Source organism: Lagenorhynchus albirostris, chromosome 10 (genome assembly GCF_949774975.1).
Source record: "Lagenorhynchus albirostris chromosome 10, mLagAlb1.1, whole genome shotgun sequence".
In the NCBI taxonomy this organism is placed as follows: Eukaryota; Metazoa; Chordata; class Mammalia; order Artiodactyla; family Delphinidae; genus Lagenorhynchus; species Lagenorhynchus albirostris.
The window spans coordinates 47,497,922-47,519,209 of record NC_083104.1 but is presented as its reverse complement, the minus strand read 5'-3'; the positions used below and the strand labels follow the sequence as shown (position 1 = coordinate 47,519,209).

The 21,288-nt window shown below is 45.7% G+C and overlaps 1 protein-coding gene across 1 annotated transcript in view; it reads left to right on the top strand.

The window, feature by feature from the left end:
* The window catches only part of XYLB (xylulokinase), a 43,659-nt gene extending 28,824 nt beyond the window's left edge, over positions 1 to 14,835 (top strand). The window contains exons 16-19 of the mRNA XM_060162327.1: positions 4,797 to 4,855; positions 6,349 to 6,436; positions 9,079 to 9,173; positions 14,475 to 14,835. Of these exons, the coding sequence (XP_060018310.1) occupies positions 4,797 to 4,855; positions 6,349 to 6,436; positions 9,079 to 9,173; positions 14,475 to 14,552 (320 nt within the window). The 3' untranslated portion in view covers positions 14,553 to 14,835. The remainder of the gene's footprint in view (positions 1 to 4,796; positions 4,856 to 6,348; positions 6,437 to 9,078; positions 9,174 to 14,474) is intronic.
* The last annotated feature ends 6,453 nt before the right edge of the window (positions 14,836 to 21,288 follow it).

Below are 21,288 nucleotides of genomic sequence, written 5' to 3'. Positions count from 1 at the left end.
AGGCCCATGGGGAAGGAAGGGACTTCTAAGAACTTGAGCTATGGAGTGTGGGCAGCTTTAGGAGGTCAGCGAGTTCCCCTTTTTGATGGCGCTGCAGTGGTCTGGCAGGGGGCGGGGGGGGTGTCTGAAGGAGGTTGGACCCGCCGACCAGAGAGTCCAGGTTTCCAAGATGTATTGTCCCTCTGGGCCAGCCGTGGTCAAGAGAAGGTAGAAAACCCCTGGACCCTCTTAGCTTGAAGGCCTCCTCATGATACTTTTAAGGACAATCCTGTGTAGTATATGTTTTATGCCTTTGAACCAAATAAGTAAAAGGATACTTCAAAAATAAGCACTAGGTAAACCTTTTTGAAAACCTGTTAGGCATCATCTACTAAAGCTGCATACACGTCCACCCAGCAGCTTCACTTCCCGGTGGATGCGAGACAGAGATGTGGACATGTGTTCACTAAAGACGTGCAGGAGGACACTGCCGGTGGCCCTGTGCTTAGCACCCCATGCTGGAAACAACACAGTGCCCATCGATGGTAAGATAGATGCCTCGTGGGGTGTTCAGGCGACATGATCCTACACAGAAATGAAAATGAACCAGCCTTAGCCACGCGCAACGAAATGGATGAATCTCACAAATGAAAACGCTGAGCAAAAGAAGCCAAACCCAAAAGTACGCGTGGCAGGTTCCGTGGACGTCAGATTCAAAAGCAGACAAAACCATCTGCTGTTGTTGGAAGTCTGGATCGTTAGTAGTTACCTTTCGGGGGGCATGGAGGGCCTCTGGGGTGCTGGTGAGGCTCTGTTTCCTAGGTTACACAGGTGTGTTTAGTTGTGAAAATGTGTCAAGCTGTCAGCTTATGGTATGTATGTACATTTGTTAGGATGTATGTTTTAGTTCAACAGAATTTTTTAAATAGAATGAACTTTATAAACAGTCCCACTCCTCTCCATCCCCCCACCCAGAGTGTAAAAAGAAATTCCCCCAAGGTCTCCAAAGGCTTCCAAGGTCCCTGAGAAGTGAGCCCAGGTGAGCAGGGCAGAGATGGTGCTGAGGAGGGCGTGAATGACTGGCACGAAGGGTTTTCCGGTCATCAGGAGGGGGCACTTTGGGCGGCTGGGGGGCTGTCTCCACCGGCCCAGTGTGAGGGGAGAGGCAGTGAGGGCGGAGGGGCCCTCCTGGGCTCCAGGGAGCTAGTGTGCCTCTGAAGCGATTCTTGTGCAAAACAGCATAAGGTTACTTATCCTCTTAGCAAGCTTAAGGGCCGAATCAAACCTGTCCTGCCAGCTCTGCTGGGTTCCTCTCAAACAAGATCACATGAATGAATGCGCTTGAACCTAAAAGGGCAAAAGGGCTGCACAAACTGTAGGCATCATGCTCCCAGTGGCTGCATGGCTTGTGGCATCGTGGGATCTTTTTTTTAAAAATAAATTTATTTATTTATTTTTAGCTGTGTTGGGTCTTCATTGCTGCGTGCGGGCTTTCTCTAGTTGTGGTGAGCGGGGGCTTTTCTTCGTTGCAGTGCACAGGCTTCTCATTGCGGTGGCTTCTCGTTGCGGAGCACGGGCTCTAGGTGCACGGTCTTCAGTAGTTGTGACACGTGGGCTCAGTAGTTGTGGCTCGTGGACTCGAGAGAGCAGGCTCAGTAGTTGTGGCTCACAGGCTTAGTTGCTCGGCAGCATGTGGGATCTTCCTGGACCAGGGTTCAAATCCGTGTCCCCTGCATTGGCAGGTGGATTCTTAACCACTGCGCCACCAGGGAAGTCTGGGATCACGGGATCTTAGTTCCCCGACCAGGGATTGAACCCTGGGTCCTGTCAGTGAAAGCGTGGAGTCCTTACCACTGGACTGCCGGGGAATTCCCTACAGTTTCATTCCTGAACTGTCATAATCTCGTTTTAATAACATCTAAGAAGAATAAAAAGACGTTTGAAGTAAGACTGATGATCATGATAATAATCGCTGCCAACATTTATTGAGCACGTACTGTGTGCCCAGCCTGGTCCCTAAGCACGTTATGTTTATTAACAACAAAGTCTCTGGGGTGGGTACCAGTATTACTCCTGCTTCACAAAGTAGGAGACCAAGACTCAGAGTGTTACATCACCTGCTCAGAGCTTCTGAACCAAGCCAGTCTGGTTCCAGACTCTGGGTTCTGAACCACGGGGTGACCTCTGCTTTCTTTAAGGAATGATCACTTTCTTGATGTTTGGACACTGTGAAACATATGCACCCAGCTGGGCGGGGCTAAAGCCATCGTCCCTTTTCAGCTTATATTTCGATGTATATTTCATTTTGTTTAGGTTGACTTATAAGAGCAGAAAAACCTTATAATAGCACGTTTGGAAAATAAAGGAAAGAAAACTACCTATAATCCCATCCCCTCACCCCAACCACTCCTGCCATCTAGGACCGTTTTCTTCCAGTCTCCATTATGAGTTTATTTTTTATAAAGCCAGGGCCCTATTCCCTTTGTACCTACAAAGAGGACATATAGGGATTCCCTGGTGGCGCAGTGGTTGAGAGTCCGCCTGCCGATGCAGGGGACACGGGTTCGTGCCCCGGTCCGGGAGGACCCCACATGCTGCGGAGCGCCTAGGCCCGTGAACCATGGCCGTTGAGCCTGCACGTCCAGAGCCTGTGCTCTGCAACAGGAGAGGCCACAACAGTGAGAGGCCCACGTACCGCAAAAATAAATAAATAAAAAATTTAAAAAAAAGAGGACATATAAACCTAAAAGAGTGTCAAAGTCTTCATGGTGCTTTACATCACGCCCAGCTGACTTTTCTTGCAGTCGTGAATGAAGCGTGTTTTGATTTTCCAACATGGAATCACACTGGAACATCTTCCCATGTCCTGGATTGTCTCCTTAGCCGCTTACATTCCTTCCCCTTTTCCCAGCCCAGGTACTCTCTCTTTTTTTAAATAATTAATTAATTCATTAATTAATTTTTGTCTGCGTTGGGTCTTTGTTGCTGTGTGCAGGCTTTCTCTAGTTGCTGCGAGCGGGGGTTATTCTTCGTTGCGGTGCACGGGCTTCTCATTGCGGTGGCTTCTTTTGTTGCAGAGCACGGGCTCTAGGCACGTGGGCTTCAGTAGTTGTGGCTCACAGGCATTAGCATGCAGGCTTAGTAGTTGTGGCCCACGGGCTTAGTTGCTCCGCAGCATGTGGGATCTTCCTGGACCAGGGCTTGAACCCGTGTCCCCTGCATTGGAAAGTGGATTCTTAAACACTGCACCACCAGCGAAGTCCCCAGGTACTTTTTTTTTTTTTTTTTTTTTTTTTTTTGCGGTACGCGGGCCTCTCACTGTTGTGGCCTCTCCCACTGCGGAGCACAGGCTCCGGACGCGCAGGCTCAACGGCCATGGCTCACGGGCCCAGCCACTCTGTGGCATGCGGGATCTTCCCGGACCGGGGCACGAACCCGTGTCCCCTGCATCGGCAGGGGGACTCTCAACCACTGCGCCACCAGGGAAGCCCCCCAGGTACTCTCTTAATGGCTGAGGGTGAAGATGCTGGAGGCTGAGAGGTGGCAGCAGAGCCTCATAACATTTGTTTTTAAATACCTGCCTAATAAATGAATACCTCTTCATTGTAAAAGAGTCCTGTGACACAGGAATATGGGGATCTAAGAGCTATGAGATTACAGAGCGCTCTGTTTTTCTGCCCTGCCCCCGGCTTCTGCATCACCCCTTACATGGTCCATGGGGGAGAGGTGGGGCGAGGAGGACTAGCTCTGCCTTTGGGATGCCCCTCCCACACTGACACTACCTAATGCTTGGCCGGTTTTTCTGTCCTGGCAAAGTTTATGTGCCTCTGGAGGATCACTGTGCCATCTATCTTGTACTGCAGGTACAGCAAGTTAGCGCTTAAGGGCTCATCTCATTCTAGGATTTAATTTATTTATACTTCTTTGCATTTACAACTTTTTTTTTTTTTGGCCACGTGGCATGCGGGATCCCCAATTGACCAGGGATCGAACATGTGCCCCCTACAGTGGAAGCGCAGAGTCTTAACCACTGGACTGCCAGGGAAGTCCCTGCATTTACAACTTTTTGATAGCATTAAATAAAAATATGTTTTTGTTTGTTTATTCAGCATTCTCTCCTTGTCACAGCACAGGGGATGTTCTTTCTTGACCATCTCCATTTTAACCCGAAGTGGAACTATACGTCTTTTACTAGACTGTGGTTTATTATTTTTTATTGTGAAAAGTATGCATACAGTAGAATATATGCTTCATACAGCTAATTGTGAAACATATTAATAAATCAAACACCTTTCACAGAGCACTCTGGTTAAGAAATAGAACATTGGGCTTCCCTGGTGGTGCAGTGGTTGAGAGTCCGCCTGGCGATGCAGGGGACACGGGTTCGTGCCCCGGTCTGGGAAGATCCCACATGCCACAGAGCGGCTGGGCCCGTGAGCCATGGCCGCTGGGTCTGCGCATCCGGAGCCTGTGCTCTGCAACGGGAGAGGCCACAACAGTGAGAGGCCCGCGTACCGCTAAAAAAAAAAAAAAAGGAAAGAAATAGAACATTGCCAGAACCTTAGAACCCGTCCTGTGTACCCTCTTCAGTTGCATGCCCAAGAGGTGGATGAGGAAGCAGCCTCACGAGCAAATTTCATGTTGGACGTGCGTGGACAGAACCCGCTTTAGATCTCCCACGCGGTCCTGTGTGATAAGCAAGAGGCATTGGCCAGACACTAGCTCTTTGTGGTAGAAGAACTCTGGAAAGCAGCCTTTTCTGCCTTGGGGGAGTTGTCACAGCCGTTTTTTGTGTTTTGTTTTCTTTTTCCTTACAGTGCCTAAGACAAAGATTTTGGCCACCGGAGGAGCATCTCACAACAGAGACATCTTGCAGGTAAGTGCCGGTAGCAAGCCCTGAGCTAGGGCCTCTTCCACGTCTAATACTTCTAAGAGCCAGACACTCAGCAGTAACACTGCCTCTGTTCCCGCTCCTGCAGGGATGGGGAGCTTACAGCTCATTCTTACCCAGGAAGCCAGCTCTTTACAGCGCACGTGGCAAGCAGATTCTATCTTACGCTCAAGTGAAAACCACTGCCCTGTACAACTCCACTCTCTGATACCAGCACTGGCCTCTGGAGTCACACAGAAAGTGCCTGTCCTTCATGGCAAACCTTCTGACATCTAATGCCAATGTTCTTGTCTTCCTCAAGGTTTCCCCCTTCCAATTTAAACATCTCTGATTTTCCCAGCCATTCCTCTTATAATACAGTTGCCAGAATTTGTCACTGTCTTTCTGGCCCTTCATTATGCTAGACATATATGACCCAAAGTAGAATCAACCTGCAGTTATCTGACAATCAAGCTGTTAGCCCCAAATCATGGGGCTGTTGGTGTCTTATTGGGAGACTGAGAATTTTAGGGTATAGCCCGAGGCTGCCTTAGCTGTTGGAGTAACTGAATCGACTGTTGACTTGTACAATAGTATACCTGTCTTAGGTAAGATTCTCTAGAAGCAGAGCCTGCAACGGAAATTATTCTATGAGTGATTTGTTGGGAGAGTGCTCCCAGGAGAAAGGGAGTGAGGGATCCAGGTAGGGCAGGGGAAGAAGGATAGGCAAGGATGTGGTTTTGGTTGGAGTCAGCTTCAGCTCCATCCCATGGGGAGGTATGGTCCATGAACTATGCCGCAGACTTGCTTCCACCTTGGGGTAAGAGGGCCAACTGGCTGTCGTGGGAAGAGATACGAATAACCTCCTGTGAGAGGCAGCCTCTGTTCAGTAAAGAGCAATTCTTTTGAGGAGGGGCAGCTGTGAGCCGTTAGCAGCCAATACTCAACAGCATCTGGGTGAGGGTGCACACCGGTCCAGTAAGGGGATCCAGATGGGGCATCAACAATATCTCTGGTTAACTAAGACCCCCAAGTCTTTTCCATGTGAGCTCCCCTTAGTACACATCCTCTATTCTAAATTTATGCAATTTATTTTGGGGACCTACGTGGAAAACTTTATCTTTATTCCTATAAGACATGCATTTGTTAGTGTGGGTTTGTTTGGCCTTGTTAATATTAGTCTGAGACCTAGCCATCTCCACCTTGATTGTTTGTTGCTAAGCATACTTTCTCAATCTTCTCCTCGTCTTTGATAAAACGGTTAAACAATGCAGGGACAACCCAGAGAGCTGTGGCCCTTCACTAGAGACTTCTCCCAGGTCACCCTGACCCTATTATCACCAGGGCGGCATAGCCAAGTGTACTTCCTTTAAGGCAGTAGAGGTGGAATGGAAGGTATCAGAAGACGTATTAGAAAAGAGAGCCCAGAAAACGCATGTCTGTGTGCATGCTCCCTCTGAGGAGTGACTCACCACAGTAAGCACTTCTGTCCTTTCCAGGTGCTGGCAGATGTGTTTGGCACCCCAGTGTATGTCACAGACACAGCCAACTCAGCCTGTGTGGGCTCTGCTTACCGAGCTTTCCATGGTAGGTCAGGGGATGGCGCCAGCTGCCTCTGGAAGCGGTTGGGGCAGTGGCTGGGCTGAGGACAGTGGAAAGGGGAGACTGGGATGTTCCCGGTCTTTAGGGACATGGGAGGCTTGGGGTCTTTAGCTTCACTTTTCTCCCCTCCCAGCAGGGGGGAACCAACCCAAACCCTCTGTTCCTCTGTGCTTTACTTAAACTGGGAAAGAGAGGCAGGGTCCTAACTAAATGAGGCCTGGTCAGAGTCAGACTTAGCCCAGGGACATTGGTTGAGGGCCCTTGGGCATGGGTCTGGACAGCTGGTGGGCAGGAAGGGGTAGATAAAGTCCAGAGCCATCTTTTCAACAAGAGCAGAAGTTGAGACAAAGGTGGAGGCTTCCGAGCCAAGCAGTCCAGGACCCTGGACAGCTCCTTGGGGGCAGTGGGGAACCAAGGCTCTGATGGAGGCCTCCCTGAAACTGCGGGAGCAGCACAGGCCCACGAGGGCGTTCTTCCACCCATGTGGTCGACTTGCCCTGTCCTCTGCCTGCTCAGGCCACTCCTCCGGCCACCCATGTAACTCAAGGGCGTTGTCCTTTCCCTCTAGCGGTTGCATTCTTCACGCATTTATCCTTAACTTTTTAACACACCTATTTAAACTTGTATGTTTTCTTTCAACATTGAGAATTAATCAGGGACCATAGACTTCTCTTAATAATTAAACTCTTACTCTTTCATTCCCCTCCCTCTCCACCCTATCCACCTTGCCCCACCTTGTGCCACCGCCTGTATCAAGATCATTGGGCAATTTCTTTTTCTTTCTTCCTTTCTTTCTTTCTTTCTTTCTTTCTTTCTTTCTCTTTCTTTCTTTCTTTCTTTCTTTCTTTCTTTCTTTCTTTTTCTTTCTTTCTTTCTTTCTTTCTTTCTTTCTTTCTTTCTTTCTTTCTTTCTTCTTTCCTTCCTTCCTTCCTTCCTTCCTTCCTTCCTTCCTTTTCTTTTCTTTTCTTTCCTTTCTTTCTTTTTTTTTCTTACGGCTTGTGGGATCTCAGTTCTCCGACCAGGGATTGAACCCAGGCCACAGCAGTGAAAGCACAGAGTCCTAACCACTAGGCCACCAGGGAACGGGCAGTTTATTTCTAGGCTGTTATGTTTTTAATCAAACTTTACAACATGTTGGCTTTTATTTGCACTTACGTATGAGTTTGTCTTTTTTTTTCTGACTCTCTGCAGTTTCTTTTTCCTTCATTTCTGTGTTGGTGTTGTTGGGATATACAGCCAGAATACATAATTAAGAGGAAATTCAGTAGGTGATCATTTTCTGAGGGCTTGCATGTCCAGCAAGGGCTTGGTTTCACCCTCCCAGAGAACGCTCCCTTGGCTGGACAAAGGACTCTAAAATATTTTCCTCAGAACTTCGAAAACACCATTCCATAAGCTTCCAGCCTTCAGTGTTGCCCATGAGGAGTCTGGGGTTTACTTTATACTCCTTTTGCCGAAGCAGGAAAGGAACTACCCTCTGGGGCCTCTGCTGCTGTGCTGCACTGTGTTTCTTTCTTATTTTTCCTTTTCCATGCCTATTTAGTTGTCAGACATTACCTGGGGGTACTGCCCTGCTCTGCCCTCCGAAACTAAAACCTGAGCTAGGTCCCAGCACACCAGTTCCCACTTTATGCGGACATCCATTCTCTCCAGCTGGGTCCAGGGATGAAAGCCAGTCTGTGAATGAGTAGAGGGGGACAAGAGTCTTTCAAGTAGTCTCTGTGGTGGCTACCCCACCCCACTGTGTCCCCTCATCCACACAGCTCTGGGCTGGGATATTCCAGCATCCTTCAGAGAGAAAACTGGGCCTCACATCTTCAGTGGGCCCTCCTCCCCTCTCGGTGGTCTTGAGTTTCCCTTCAGTCTGATACTGCTCCTTAAATTGCCCGGAAATCCCTTACTGTTTCCTGCCCACCTATGGCAACCTTCTCTCTTTTCCAGCCCTGCCACTCTTTCGCTTGGTGGGCATTTATGGAGTGCCTCCTGTATGCGGGCAGTGTGCCAGGCACCAGGGCTCCAGTGGAGACCCAGTCCTGGCCTCTGAGAGCTTCCGGCTCGAGAAGGGAGGGACCTTAAACAAATCTGTGGCAGAAGTAGTGAGATGTGCCCTGAGGAAAGCGGATGGTGCTGAGAGCTGGAAGGGATGTTCCTAGCGGCAGCTTTTCTGAGAAGAGAGAAGAACATTCCACACAGTGAAAAGGCTCTGAGCGGAAGGAATTGAGAGCAGTTGGGGTGGCTGGAATGCAGTGATCGACTCGGAGAGTGGAGCCACGTGAGGGAGGAGAGGCGGGCGGACCCTCCCCTCTGTCAGAGGTCAGAGGTTAGCTGCCTCCCCACATGCGCTTCAGACAAAGAAAGCCCTGCTGAGAAGAGGCCTGCACTTGAAACTTTTCTTCTCTTTCTCTCTTTTTTTAAAGATGGTTTTATGGAGGCCCAATTTCTATAACATAAAAATCACCCATACTTCAGCATACAATTCAGTGATTTTTAGTTAACTTTACTGAGTTGCACAACCATCACCATAATCCAGTTTTAGAACATTTTATCACTCCGGAGATAAAATGCTATTTCCGGGTAACGCCTTCATTTGCAACAGGCACGGACGTGAAATGAGCTTTCCCTTCTAGGCCTTGCAGCTGGAACAGATGTGCCCTTTTCAGAGGTTGTGAAGTTAGCCCCAAATCCCAGATTAGCTGCTGCCCCAACCCCAGGAGCGTCTCAGGTAAGAGACCATCAGAGTTCATTCGTGGCATTTGCATCGTGAAAATCAACTACGTTCTTTTTTCCAAAAGGTAAGTTTTTCTTTATCACCTACATTATAGCTGATGTGCTCAACTAAAGGGGAAATCTACTTTTTTTTTTAATTGTCAAGGAAACAGCGCAAAAGAAGACAGGTTGTCTCTGAGATTCAGAGATACGGCTGATCTTAGAGCCCCAGGGATCAGATGGCTCACTGGGCATATCTTCCTTGCTCAGATGCCTTGGGGTGCGCCCTTCTAATTCACAGGGTTACGGAGGCCACTGAAAGACTCTGTCACTTAAGCATAAGACGTGCTGGGTTTCTACCATTCAGATCTGAAATCTGGATCCAAGAAAGCTGTGTGGTCCCTCAGTCAGAGGGAAGGCAGACCCCACTTGTTACAGGTTGGGTTCCCTGCAAAGCAGACCCCGAGTTGTTGATTAGGGTACAGGAGATTTATTAGGGGGCACTCTTGGGGTCTGCATCTGTTGAAGGAAAAAGGAAGAGGCAGGGCTGGGCAGAGGCAGGAAGTGAGCTGCAGCACGATCTCAGGGGAGCCCTCAGTCAATCCTACCGGAAGTTCTGAAGCTGGGATGACTCTGGAGTTTTACCCAGTTGTGGTGAGGGGGATGGGCCCTTATACCCCATGTCCATCAGTTATTGCCTGCAGGCCACCCCAGGATGGGGTAAGGCAGCTCTCTATAGCCAAAGCAATCCACAAAGGAGGCTGCCAGCTGAGGGCTGAGAGAATAAGTTCTCTGTTCCTGCGGGGCAATCCAGGTGGTATGCCATAGCTTCCATTTCACCACCCTTCCTGTTTGCACAAGGTTCTTGCACTCCAGGCACAGGGGGTGACACAGACAGAGGACTTTATTACTCACAGTACAGCAGGCAGCATAAGCTTCACGTCTGCATCAGTTTTCCTTGGCCCCGAAGTGTGGAGTGGACCCAGGTGGATACTGTGCACACACTGTGTCTGTGTCACAAATGAGGGACCCTGCGCGTTATAAAGGAGCTGCGAGCAAACCTGTCCAAAGGAGACATCTTTATCATCCTGGTCAGCAAACAAATTTTCCCTCTCCCTATCTTCCAAGGCTGTTTGCTATACAAACACCCTTGAAAAGATAGTCTGGAACAAAAGCTGTCACAAGACATATAGAAACACCCTGGAGAATTGTCTCACAGCTTATCTTGGAAGCAGAAGCTCATGCTATCCAGGTGACTAGATAACCCACACACATGGGTCTGCCCAGGCTTCTATTACTTTCTGTTGTGTGCCCTTCTGTTTAAGAGGGAGTTCAATGAAGTAGAAAGATTCTACCTTGAGATAAAGGGCCTTTGGGTTCTGATTCTTATCGTGCCTCTCCCTCTCCGTGTGACCGTCACATGACCTTGAGCTGCACTCCTCATCTCTGAACCTCTGTTTCTTCAACTGGGAAGTGGGGACATCTGTCTGGCGTACTTTTAACCTGCTAATTGTGAGGGTTAAAGAGAATCCTTGCCTATCATGGCTTTATTTATTTTTTTATTTTTTTGGCCACGCCTCGCAGCATGCGGGATCTTAATTAGCTCCCCAACCAGGGATTGAACCTGCGACCCCTGCAGTGGAAGCTCGAAGTCTTAACCATTGGACCACCAGGGAAGTCCCTATCATGGCTTTACTGTACAACAGGAAGTCTGACGGTGTTGCCGTGTTGCTTCAGTGGTTCAACAGTGTCAGGGCTACGGGTGAGGTTTTCTGAAGTTCTCCAGATCAGCAGTGGACAGTGAGAACATCATGAGAGCCACATACGTCATTTACATTTTCTAATAGTCTCATTTTTGAAAAAAGAAGTAAAAATAAATAAGTGGCTGCTTTTAATGTATTTAATTTAACCCAGTATGTCCAAAATATTGTCATTTCAACATGTGATCAATAAGAAAAGTTGTTAATGTGATAGTTTACTTTTTTGTTTTGGCTGAGATCTGAAATCTGGTGTGCATTTCCTGCTGATAGTGCCCGTCACATTTCAAGTGCTCAGGACCGCGTGTGGCTTGTGGCTACCATATTGGATAGTGCTGTACTAGATATGCTCCACATGACCACAGGATGTATGCAGCTTCTCCTAACATCATGTTCCCCCTCAACTGTATTCATAGGCAGAAATCAGAGCGTGGCATTAGGCAAGGAGTCTCTCCTCACACACTCTTGCTTTTCAGGGAGAAACATACTGGTCTGTTTCCCTCAACTCCCCCAAGAGACTACCACTTGGTTATACTGTCAACCTTGGTTGTAAGAAAGGCTGAAGTGGAGTCTGGCTCTTTCATCCTCTCTAGAAGGAGGCCAGCAAGGAAGAAGGTAGTGAGGGTAAGCTTTAGGGCAACAAACAGCTGCAGCGGCCTCATTACAGGCGGCAGATACTCAGTGTGTGTACCGCCACTCTCCCTGGCTTGCCCATGACCAGAGTCACTAATACCTCATGGAACTCTTTACCATTAAACCCAAGTGTAACCTCGGAATCCTTCTCAACACCAGTTGGCAGGAAGTGACAGTCTGTGATTGTTGGCATAAGTGACCTATTTGAGGACTGGATTGTAAATACCTTGAGAGCAGGACAACATCCTCTGTTTGCTTTCTGTGGCACCTCTGTGTGCTCAAGTGGAAACTCAAAACAGTAACAGTGTTTTCCCTGTAGGCTCTACTGAATGTTACAATTTCCTCCTTGGAGAGGATATCACAGCCCTCTTACGTCTGAGTTCACAGGCAGAGCTGCTCCAACTGCACCAAGAGTAGGCCCTAGTTGTGTAATCAGTTACTAAAGGCCTTGACTTTGGAGCCAATTAAACCAAATTAAGAAGGAATGGGGGCTTCCCTGGTGGGGCAGTGGTTGAGAGTCCGCCTGCCGATGCAGAGGACACGGGTTCGTGCCCCAGTCTGGGAAGATCCCACATGCCACGGAGCGGCTAGGCCCGTGAGCCATGGCCGCTGAGCCTGCGCATCACGGGAGAGGCCACAGCACTGAGAGGCCCGTGTACCGCAAAAAAAAAAAAAAAAAAAAGAAGGAATGGGATTGGCATGACCTCCTGGTGGTATATGTGAGTCCCAAGGAAATCTGGGTCCCTTGGCCAGCCTTGTGTTGCTTGTGTGTAAGACCACATGCGCTGACCTAAAGTGCAAGGCTTACAGAGCTACAGATGAAAACAGCTTTAAACAAAAAGAATGAAGAGGAAGAATGTGGGATTGTGTTTCTTTCTGGTCCTTTTTCCCTTGTTGGTTTTTTGGTTTTGGTTTTGGTTTTATTTTACTACACAGCACACTGTATATATAATTTTACAGCCTGCTTTAAATATTCTACATTACAGTGTAAGTATTTATATTCTTTTCTTTTTCACAGTATACAATTTATTATATTATTTGTGTTTACATTGTCATAAATATTCTTCATGTTTGACATATTTTACATGTTATATTATTACCTTTTTTTTAAACATTTCTTTACTACAGACTTTTACTATGCTAAGAATTTATATTCTTAAAGGTATACATACTTTTTTTTTTTTTGGTTTGCACATAGTCATTTATTTAACAGCTATTTATTAAGTTCTTACTGTGTGCCTAGCACTATGCTAAGCTCTAGGAATCCAAACACACCATCTCTTGTATGTTTGGGCTATAATGGGAGATAATGGCACATAAAAAAGATAAATTCCTAATTGCTACAGACTGTTTGGGCTTCTCCAAAATTCATTTATTTTAATTAATTTTTATTGGAGTATGGTTGCTTTACAATGTTGTTTAGCCTCCACTGGGTTTTTTTTTTAACTAATTTTAAAAATTCATGAGTTGAAATCTTTACCCCCGAAGTGATGGTATGAGGAGGTGGGAATTTATGAATGTGATTAGGTCATGAGGCTGGAGCACTCAGGATGGGATTAGTGTCATTACAAAAGAGACCCCAGAGAGATCTCTGGCCCTTTCCCCCATGTGAGGACACAAGAAGAAGATGACTGTCTAGGAATCAGGCTCTCACCAGACAGAATCTACTGGCATCTTGATCTTGGACTTCCCAGCCTTCAAAACTGTGATAAACAAGTTTCTGTTGTTTATAAGCTACTCAATCTATGGTATTTTTGTTATAGCACCCAGAATGGACTAAGACACTAATCATGCAATTTGCAGAGGTGCACAGGAACATACATGTTATTTTTAATGACTGCATAATATTCTATCTGGCTAATGAACCATATTTTCTCGAGCATTTTCCATGTCTTAGAGCAGTTGCTTCTAGTTTTTCAATTATTATAATTAACGCTATGTGGGTAAAGGGTTAACAAAACCTTTCCCTATTCTGCATGAGAATTTGACTTTTGGTTAATGTTCTAGCTCTGCAATAAAAGTGGAATGTCAACAGTGTTACTAGGCAACATTGCTATGTCAAAATGGCCCTGAATTAGGAAACTGCATCTGGAATGGGAAAACATAAATACCTAAGGGGAAGTCATACTTAGGGCTCCCTGAGTGCAGTGACTTCTCACGGGCATGGCTCTTGTCTATGGAGTTGTTAACAAGGGATACTCCTGTGGGGAGTGAGGTTTCAAAGCCAGGGTGGTTCTTGCACCTGTAAGATGTGGATTTCATCTCCTTGCACCTGAGCTGTAACCTGGGGGGCAAGGAGGGAAGAAGGAAGGGAGGCAGAGATACCCTTTCCTGGACACGTGTGCAAACTGTTCATGGTCTCCTGCAGCCACTGTGCCAACATGCATGATTCTCCAGTGTATCCTTTTTAAGGCCAGGGTGTGGCCCATGGTAGTCTTATGAGTCTGAACATTTAGTGGTGTCTAAGAGGACCTTTGGTGGGCCTAGCACCCTATACTTAGGATTACTTCCTTAGGAGAGCTTTGCAGAAGTAGAATAACTAGGTCAAAAGCCATGGGCATTTTCAAGCCCCTTAATACAAATATAAAGTTGAATTGATTTACAAAAGGATTGCACCACCAACTTCTACCAGCTGTGCAATGAAACAGCCATTTCCAGGTACCTTCATCAGAATTTTTTAAAATTTTGTAGATTTGATAACAAAAACTGGTTTCTTGTCATAATTTGCCTTTTTTAAAGATCTTAAACTATAGGTTTGAGAACTACTAGCATTTCTTCTTTTGTGAATTGACACTTCCTTTTTTCTGCCCAGCAAAAAATTTAAATTGCAAATACATGGGATGTAGAATTTTTTAAATTGCAAGTTGCAAAGAGATGTAAGAGCACCTTCCCTTCGCCATCCTAAACTGCTCTTTCCACCCCTCCAGGTCTACGAGGCCCTCCTCCAGCGGTATGCCATGCTTGAGCAGAGAATCCTGACCCAGACCCGGGGGCCTCCGGAGTGAATTCCACAGGCCCAGTCTCACTGATTCCACTTGGAGACATGGCCTTGGACAGCAGGGAACCTCTTCCCTGTTGTAAGCAGCTCTGCCTGCCCACCTGACTCCTTACGGTGCTCCAACCTGCCCAGGACCACCTTAAAGCCCACCTTAGCACATCCTCCTGAACACAGCTTGTGTCCCTGTGCCCTTGTGCCCAGGGCAGGAAAGCATCTCTCTTCCTGTCTTTTATCCCAGGAGGCAAGATAACACTGAGCCTGGGATATGTCCAATAAAAATTGTGACTTTTCCCCTTTCGGGACCTAAGTCAGCAGAATGGGAGAGACAAAGCAAAATAAATAGATTCTTTCCTCTTTATTCACTAGTTTTCAGGATGATGAGTTGATTGCCAAGCATCCTCTAACAGCAACTAGATTTTTAGTATCAATATGATACATTTGACATACTTTATATGTCTTAATCCATTGAGTAATTATTTTTCTCCTTGTCTTCTTTCTGATAGCCATACTCTCCAACTTTTCTCCTACTTTCCTGATCTACCATTCATTCTTTCTTCTTTACTGTTACTTCTGCTCTGTCTACTCCTTAATGATTGCTGGGCCCCAAATCTCTGTTCTCATTCCTCTCTCCCTCCAAATTCTCTCTTGTTGGATGATTTCATCTAGCCTTGGGCTTCAACTGCTACTTATATACTAGTAACACCCAGCTCTATGTTTCCAGCCACAACTCTCCTTGGAGTCAGCCAACATTCTCACAGGGGTACTTCAGACTCCGCTTATCCTTTTTTTTTTTTTTAAATTTTGAGTCATTTTAATCTTTTTTTAAAATTTATTTATTTTTGGCTGCTTCGGGTCTTTGTTGCCGCGCTCGAGCTTTCTCTAGTTGTGGAGAGTGGGGGCTACTCTTTGTTGTGGTGAGTGGGCTTCTCATTGCAGTGGCTTCTCTTGTTGTGGAGCACGGGCTCTAGGCACGCGGGCTTCAGTAGTTGTGGCACATGGGCTCAGTAGTTGTGGTTCACGGGCTCTAGAGCGCAAGCTCAGTAGTTGTGGCGCACGGGCTTAGTTGCTCTGTGGCATGTGGGATCTTCCCGGACCAGGGCTCAAACCTGTGTCCCCTGCATCGGCAGGTGGATTTTTAACCACTGTGCCACGAGGGAAGCCCCAGACTCTGCTTATCTTCCCTTGCCCTTCCCCAAACCTCCTCCTCCAGAGTTCCTGTTTCAGTGAATTGGTACCACCAACCATCCTTTCATTCATTCATTCAGGAACCCAAACCCAAAACTCAGATATCTGCTTTCCCACATCAAATCAGTCACCAAGTGATTTTTGTTATTCCTTTGGTAACTCTTAAAACAGTTCCTTTCTCTCCATCCCTCCCTGTTGTACTTTATTCCTTGCTCAGATTATTGCAGAAGCCTCCACAGAAAGTCTGCCTCCTGCAAAATCCTCCAGATTTTTCTTGTGCCGCAGGCCCACACCTATGTTGGGACTTCAGTTAAACCAAACTACTTGTGATTTCACCCAGAGTAGGAAAATGCCGCAACAGCTTTGAGACCTGGCGGAGCAGAGCAGAGACAGAGACTACCCTAGTGGGAAGTCAAGGGAAGAGGTTTAGAAAATGAGTAGGACCAGAGATATCACTTGTGAGAAAGCTGACGTCATCTTGAAAGGGAGTGGTGTCCCTTGCGGGCTTGGTGGATAAAGGCAAAAAGGGAAACAAGAAGCTGAAGATAACAGCCTATCAACAACAGGTCAAAGATTCAGAAGAGGAACTTCCCTGGTGGTCCAGTGGTTAAAAATCCGCCTTCCAATGCAGGGGATGCCGGTTTGATCCCTGGTCAGGTAACTAAGATCCCACATGCCACGGGGCAACTAACCCGTGCGCCACAACTACTGAGCCTGTGCACTCTAGAGCCCTTGCACCACAACTACTGAGCCTGCATGCTCTAGAGCCCGCATGCCACAACTAGAGAGAAGCCCACGTGCCACAACGAAGGATCCCACGGGCTGCGACTAAGACCCGACGCCACCAAAAAAAAAAAAAAAAAAAGATTCAGAAGAAAACAGACAACTCTCCCCACCACCACCACCTGGACATTACTTATTAAAGAAATTACATTATTGGCCAACAATAAAAGGTCTCTTTTCTACCAAGAAACAGAAAGCCACTCAATCCATTCCCCATTTTACCCCTGCCCCCATAGAGCTGCCCATTATTACAAGGACGTCAACATAAATAGAAAAAGGAACTCACTTTGTACAAATATGGGAAGAAAACAAAGTGAGAATCATAACTTTTCAAGCTAATGAAATACACCAGATAAAAAGGAACAAAGAGGGTAAACTGTTAACAGCCCTCCAACATGAACTTTAAAATAAAAAACAACGGTGGATATGAAAGAATACCACAGATCAGAAATTCAGAAACTCAGAGTAAAGATGAAAAAGCAACAAGCGTATATGGAAAGAGAACTGACCAAACTTGGGAAAGAATTTGAACAAAAAGGTAAAGTCACCCTAGATAATGAAGACTACATTACAACATACCCAAATGAAAATAGGAACGACAGCAAGTGCCATAAAGCATATAGAAGATAGGAATGAAAAAAGCTAAGACAGCAAAAACAATATAAAGGAAGACCTGGAAAGGCCCAGAAAGAAAATGATAGAGAAAAAAGACAGGCAAAGAAAAACTAACACAGTTAAAGTTGGAGCTCTTGAAGCTAAAATATAAGACAATGGAGCAGAGTTAATATTTAAAACTAACCCCAGAGAAATTCCTGAAAACAAAAGACCTGACTCCATATCTTTTTAAAATATATATATATTTATTTATATATTTGGCTGCATTGGGTGTTAGTTGTGGCATGTTCTGACTAGGGATAGAACTTGGGCCCCCTGCATTGGGAGCATGGAGTCTTAGCCACTGGACCACCAGGGAAGTTCCTGAATCTGTATCTTGAAAGGGCCTATCTTGTTACTTGGAAAATTGACCCAGAATGATCAACTGAGACACATCCTAGCAAACTATTACACTTTAAAGGTGAGGGGGAATATTCTCTAGGCCAAAAGGCCTGGTCTCTTACACAGGAAAGATCAGGTTGGCATCAAACTTTTCAAAAAGCAAGTAGCAATGGAGCAACATTTTCAAGAAACTCAAAGAAAACATATGAACCAATTGTTTTGTGTCCAGCTAAGCTGCCCTTTAAGTAACAAGGATGTTTAAAAAGAGCTCAGGAAATATTGTACTCATAACCCCCTTAGGATTCTACTAAAACAAGCTTCGTCCAGCTAGGAGATGATTGGGGAAGTTTCAGCAAAAGGACTCATAGTGAGCATTGAATAGTTTTAGATCTAAGACCAAAGTGAAAGTGGGGATAAGGGTGGAAGAAGAGTATCAAATGGCATGTGCTTTGACACAGTAGAAGTAACATAACTAAATAAATCAAAAAGAAGGAAAAAGACAGTACAAAGAGCTCTGTTGCAAAGGCAATATGTGCAAGTCAAAGAATATCATTTCAAGTTGACAAACCAAATATCAACGCTTAAATAAGGAAAAAGTAAATGTAGCATCATACACAGAGTGAATGTAATAAGGACGAGCATATGAGTCGTATCAGTAAATGAAAACTCAACTCATCATCTAAAAAAAAAGTTCAGCTTGGCTTACAAACTAACATCTTACCGTCTATTATTTACAAGAGACACACCTAAAATAAGTGATCCAGAAAGGCTAAAAAGTAAAGGGGTGGACAAAAATATACCAGGCACATACAAATTATAAAAAGCAAAGCTTACGGGCTTCCCTGGTGGCGCAGTGGTTGAGAGTCCGCCTGCCGATGCAGGGGACGCAGGTTCGTGCCCCGGTCCGGGAAGATCCCACATGCCGCGGAGCGGCTGGGCCCGTGAGCCATGGACGCTGAACCTGCACGTCTGGAACCTGTGCTCCACAACGCGAGAAGCCACAACAGTGAGAGGCCCGCGTACCGCAAAAAAAAAAAAAAAAAAAAAAAGATTGAGCAAATTCCCTGGCGGTCCAGTGGTTAGGACTCGGTGCTTTCACTGCCAGGACCTGGGTTCGATCCCTAGTCAGGGAAGTAAGATTCTGCAAGCCGCGTGGTGCAGCCAAAAAAAAAAAGACATAATGAAATCTGTGGGTATAATTAAAGCAGTGATAGGTGAAGTATAGCTTTAAAATGCAGTAACATTGATACAAATAAAAGTGTAAGAGTTAAATGAATTAAAAATACAACTCAAAAAGCAGTAATAATAATAAACTAGTGAACAAAAAAGACAGAAGTAGTAACGAAGATCAGATCACGCATTAGGAAAAAATGGCAATTCCACCTAATTAATCTTTTTTTAGAAAGACACTAGTTATTTTCTCTCTAGAAAGTCCGTTTCTGAGATATTTTATTCTCCCTTCATTAAGTTCACTTTTCCCAGAAATCTTTCAGCATATTTATAATAGCTTTTAAAAATGCCTTGACTGATAATGACATCATCTATGTCATTTCTGTTTCTGTTGACTGATTTTTCTCCTGATGTGTCATATTTTCCTGCCTCCTCTCATATCTAGTAATTTAAAAAATTTTTTAATTAATTTTTTTTTTATTATACAGTGCCAGATTTGTTAAATTCCTTTAAAAATGTTGACCTGTTGTCTGGTAGGTATTTAAGCTACTTATAGATCAGCTTGATCATTTCAAGGCTTGGTAGTGTGGGCTTACAGTAGCCTTGATTCTAGGGCTAGCTTAGCTCCACTGCCATGGAGTAACCCTCTGAGTCTTTACTCTCAGTGTCCTGGGTGTTCAGTGAGGACTTTCCACTTTGGCTGGTTAGAACTAAAAACTATCCTGTGCCAGTCTTGGAGCTATTCAGCTTGCTTGCTTTCTTCCTTCACCTCATGGAGTTTCATTCTATGTATGTGAAACCTAGAATTCAGCAAAAGCCCCAAGGAGACTCTTCTGCAAGACCTCCAGCTTTCTCTCTGCAGCTCCCTCCACCCTGTACTCTGCCCCGTCAGTTTGCTGCAGCCTTCCCCATCTCCCGAGCTCCAACCTCTCTCTCTGTCCCCAACTCGACAAGGTTGCCAGGCTCTGCCTGGGGTGCACTTCCTGCATTGTGGACTGGAATTTGTCTCCAGGCAGAAAGCAGGGGCAATCATAAGCCTCACTTTGACTGCCTTTTTTCCCCCCAGGGATTAGAGGATTGTACAAGGTCCAGAAATAAATAGTTGCCTCCTATATTTTGTCCAGTTTTCTTGTTATGGCTCCAAAGGGCAAATACCGTTCCAGCTACTGCATGATGGCTGGAAGTAAAACATCTTATCCAACTTGATTTTGGTTCCACTTCCAGAAGTTTCTCCTCTTTGGAGGAGCCTGACCTAAAAGGGAGGCTTGGCTGCTCAGTTTTAAGAGTTCACAGGGACAGACTGTTCTAGCTCTTTCTATTCTTACCAGAGTCTCTTTGCATTCACTTGCTGTTGGATTGGAGAAAACCCCTCCTAGTTTCACCTACTGTTCTAAAGTTATTGAGCCATGCTTTCCAATGAATATCTTAGCTATTTTGGGATTCTGTTTTTCCCAGGTACCTCTTCCACCGTGTTCCTCAGCTTCCCCTTGTACAGATACTAGTCCATGAATTTTTTATTGCTGTTGATAGTTTGTAGTTATCTCTATTTGCTTGTATTTTGGTATTTTGGGGGAAACCTTGTTACCTAGTTTTATTGTAAATGTGCATGGATTTTCTGGGGTTTTTTTTTCTTCTATGTAGTTGCTCTGTGAGAATTTTGGAAGATTCAAAAGCTATGCAGCCACCACCCTAGCCCCCCATCTTCTCGGAATCTGGTAGAAGTTTTAAGAGCTTGGATGTAATTTACCAGGCTCTCTTTCCCCTATCTCTTCAGTAAAGAAGCACATATCAAAATGTTGCCTCCATTAGCCTGTGTCCCTAAGTTATTATAATGAGTACAGCTTGCTTGGTGACCCCCAATGGACACGCAGTATGAGTGAGAAATAAATTTTGTTGTTTTGAGCCACTGGGGTTTGGGGATTTTCCATTAGCACAGCATAACCTAATCTGTTTTGAGAGTTATAGACAGTTACCTTTCCATCCAAGACAATTAATTTAGTTGACCTCAAGGTAACCACCATTAAGTTAAGAGAGAGGGTGGGAAGAAGAACTATGGGGGCAAGGAAGAAAAGAAAACAGTTTGAAATGTTTGGGAAATAACTTTTGATGTTGACGGCACATGGGACAGATTGGAAATAAATGGGTAAGTTTTGGGGGAATTGTATTGCCAAAAAAGCCATGCACCCATCCTATTAATGGTACCCCCTGAAATTGTTTAATGCATTGCTGTACCTAAATTACCGACTAATATATACTAATGTATATCGCCCTGTATTTCTCATAATTACCCACTGTGGCATATCTCTAACCAAGGGCCTTTCAGGAGCTGAGAGAGTTTGGGGCCACTTCTGTGTATTTAAGTGAAGAGGTCTCCAAATAAAATTACAAAAATTGTGGTTACTTTAAGAGTTTATCGGACTTCCCTGGTGGCACAATGGTTAAGAATCCACCTGCCAATGCAGGGGACACGGGTTCAATCCCTGGTCCGGGAAGATCCCACATGCTGCGGAGCAACTAAGCCCGTGTGCCACAATTACTGAGCCTGCGCTCCAGAGCCCGCGAGCCACAACTACTGAGCCTGCATGCCGCAACTGCTGAAGCCCGCGCGC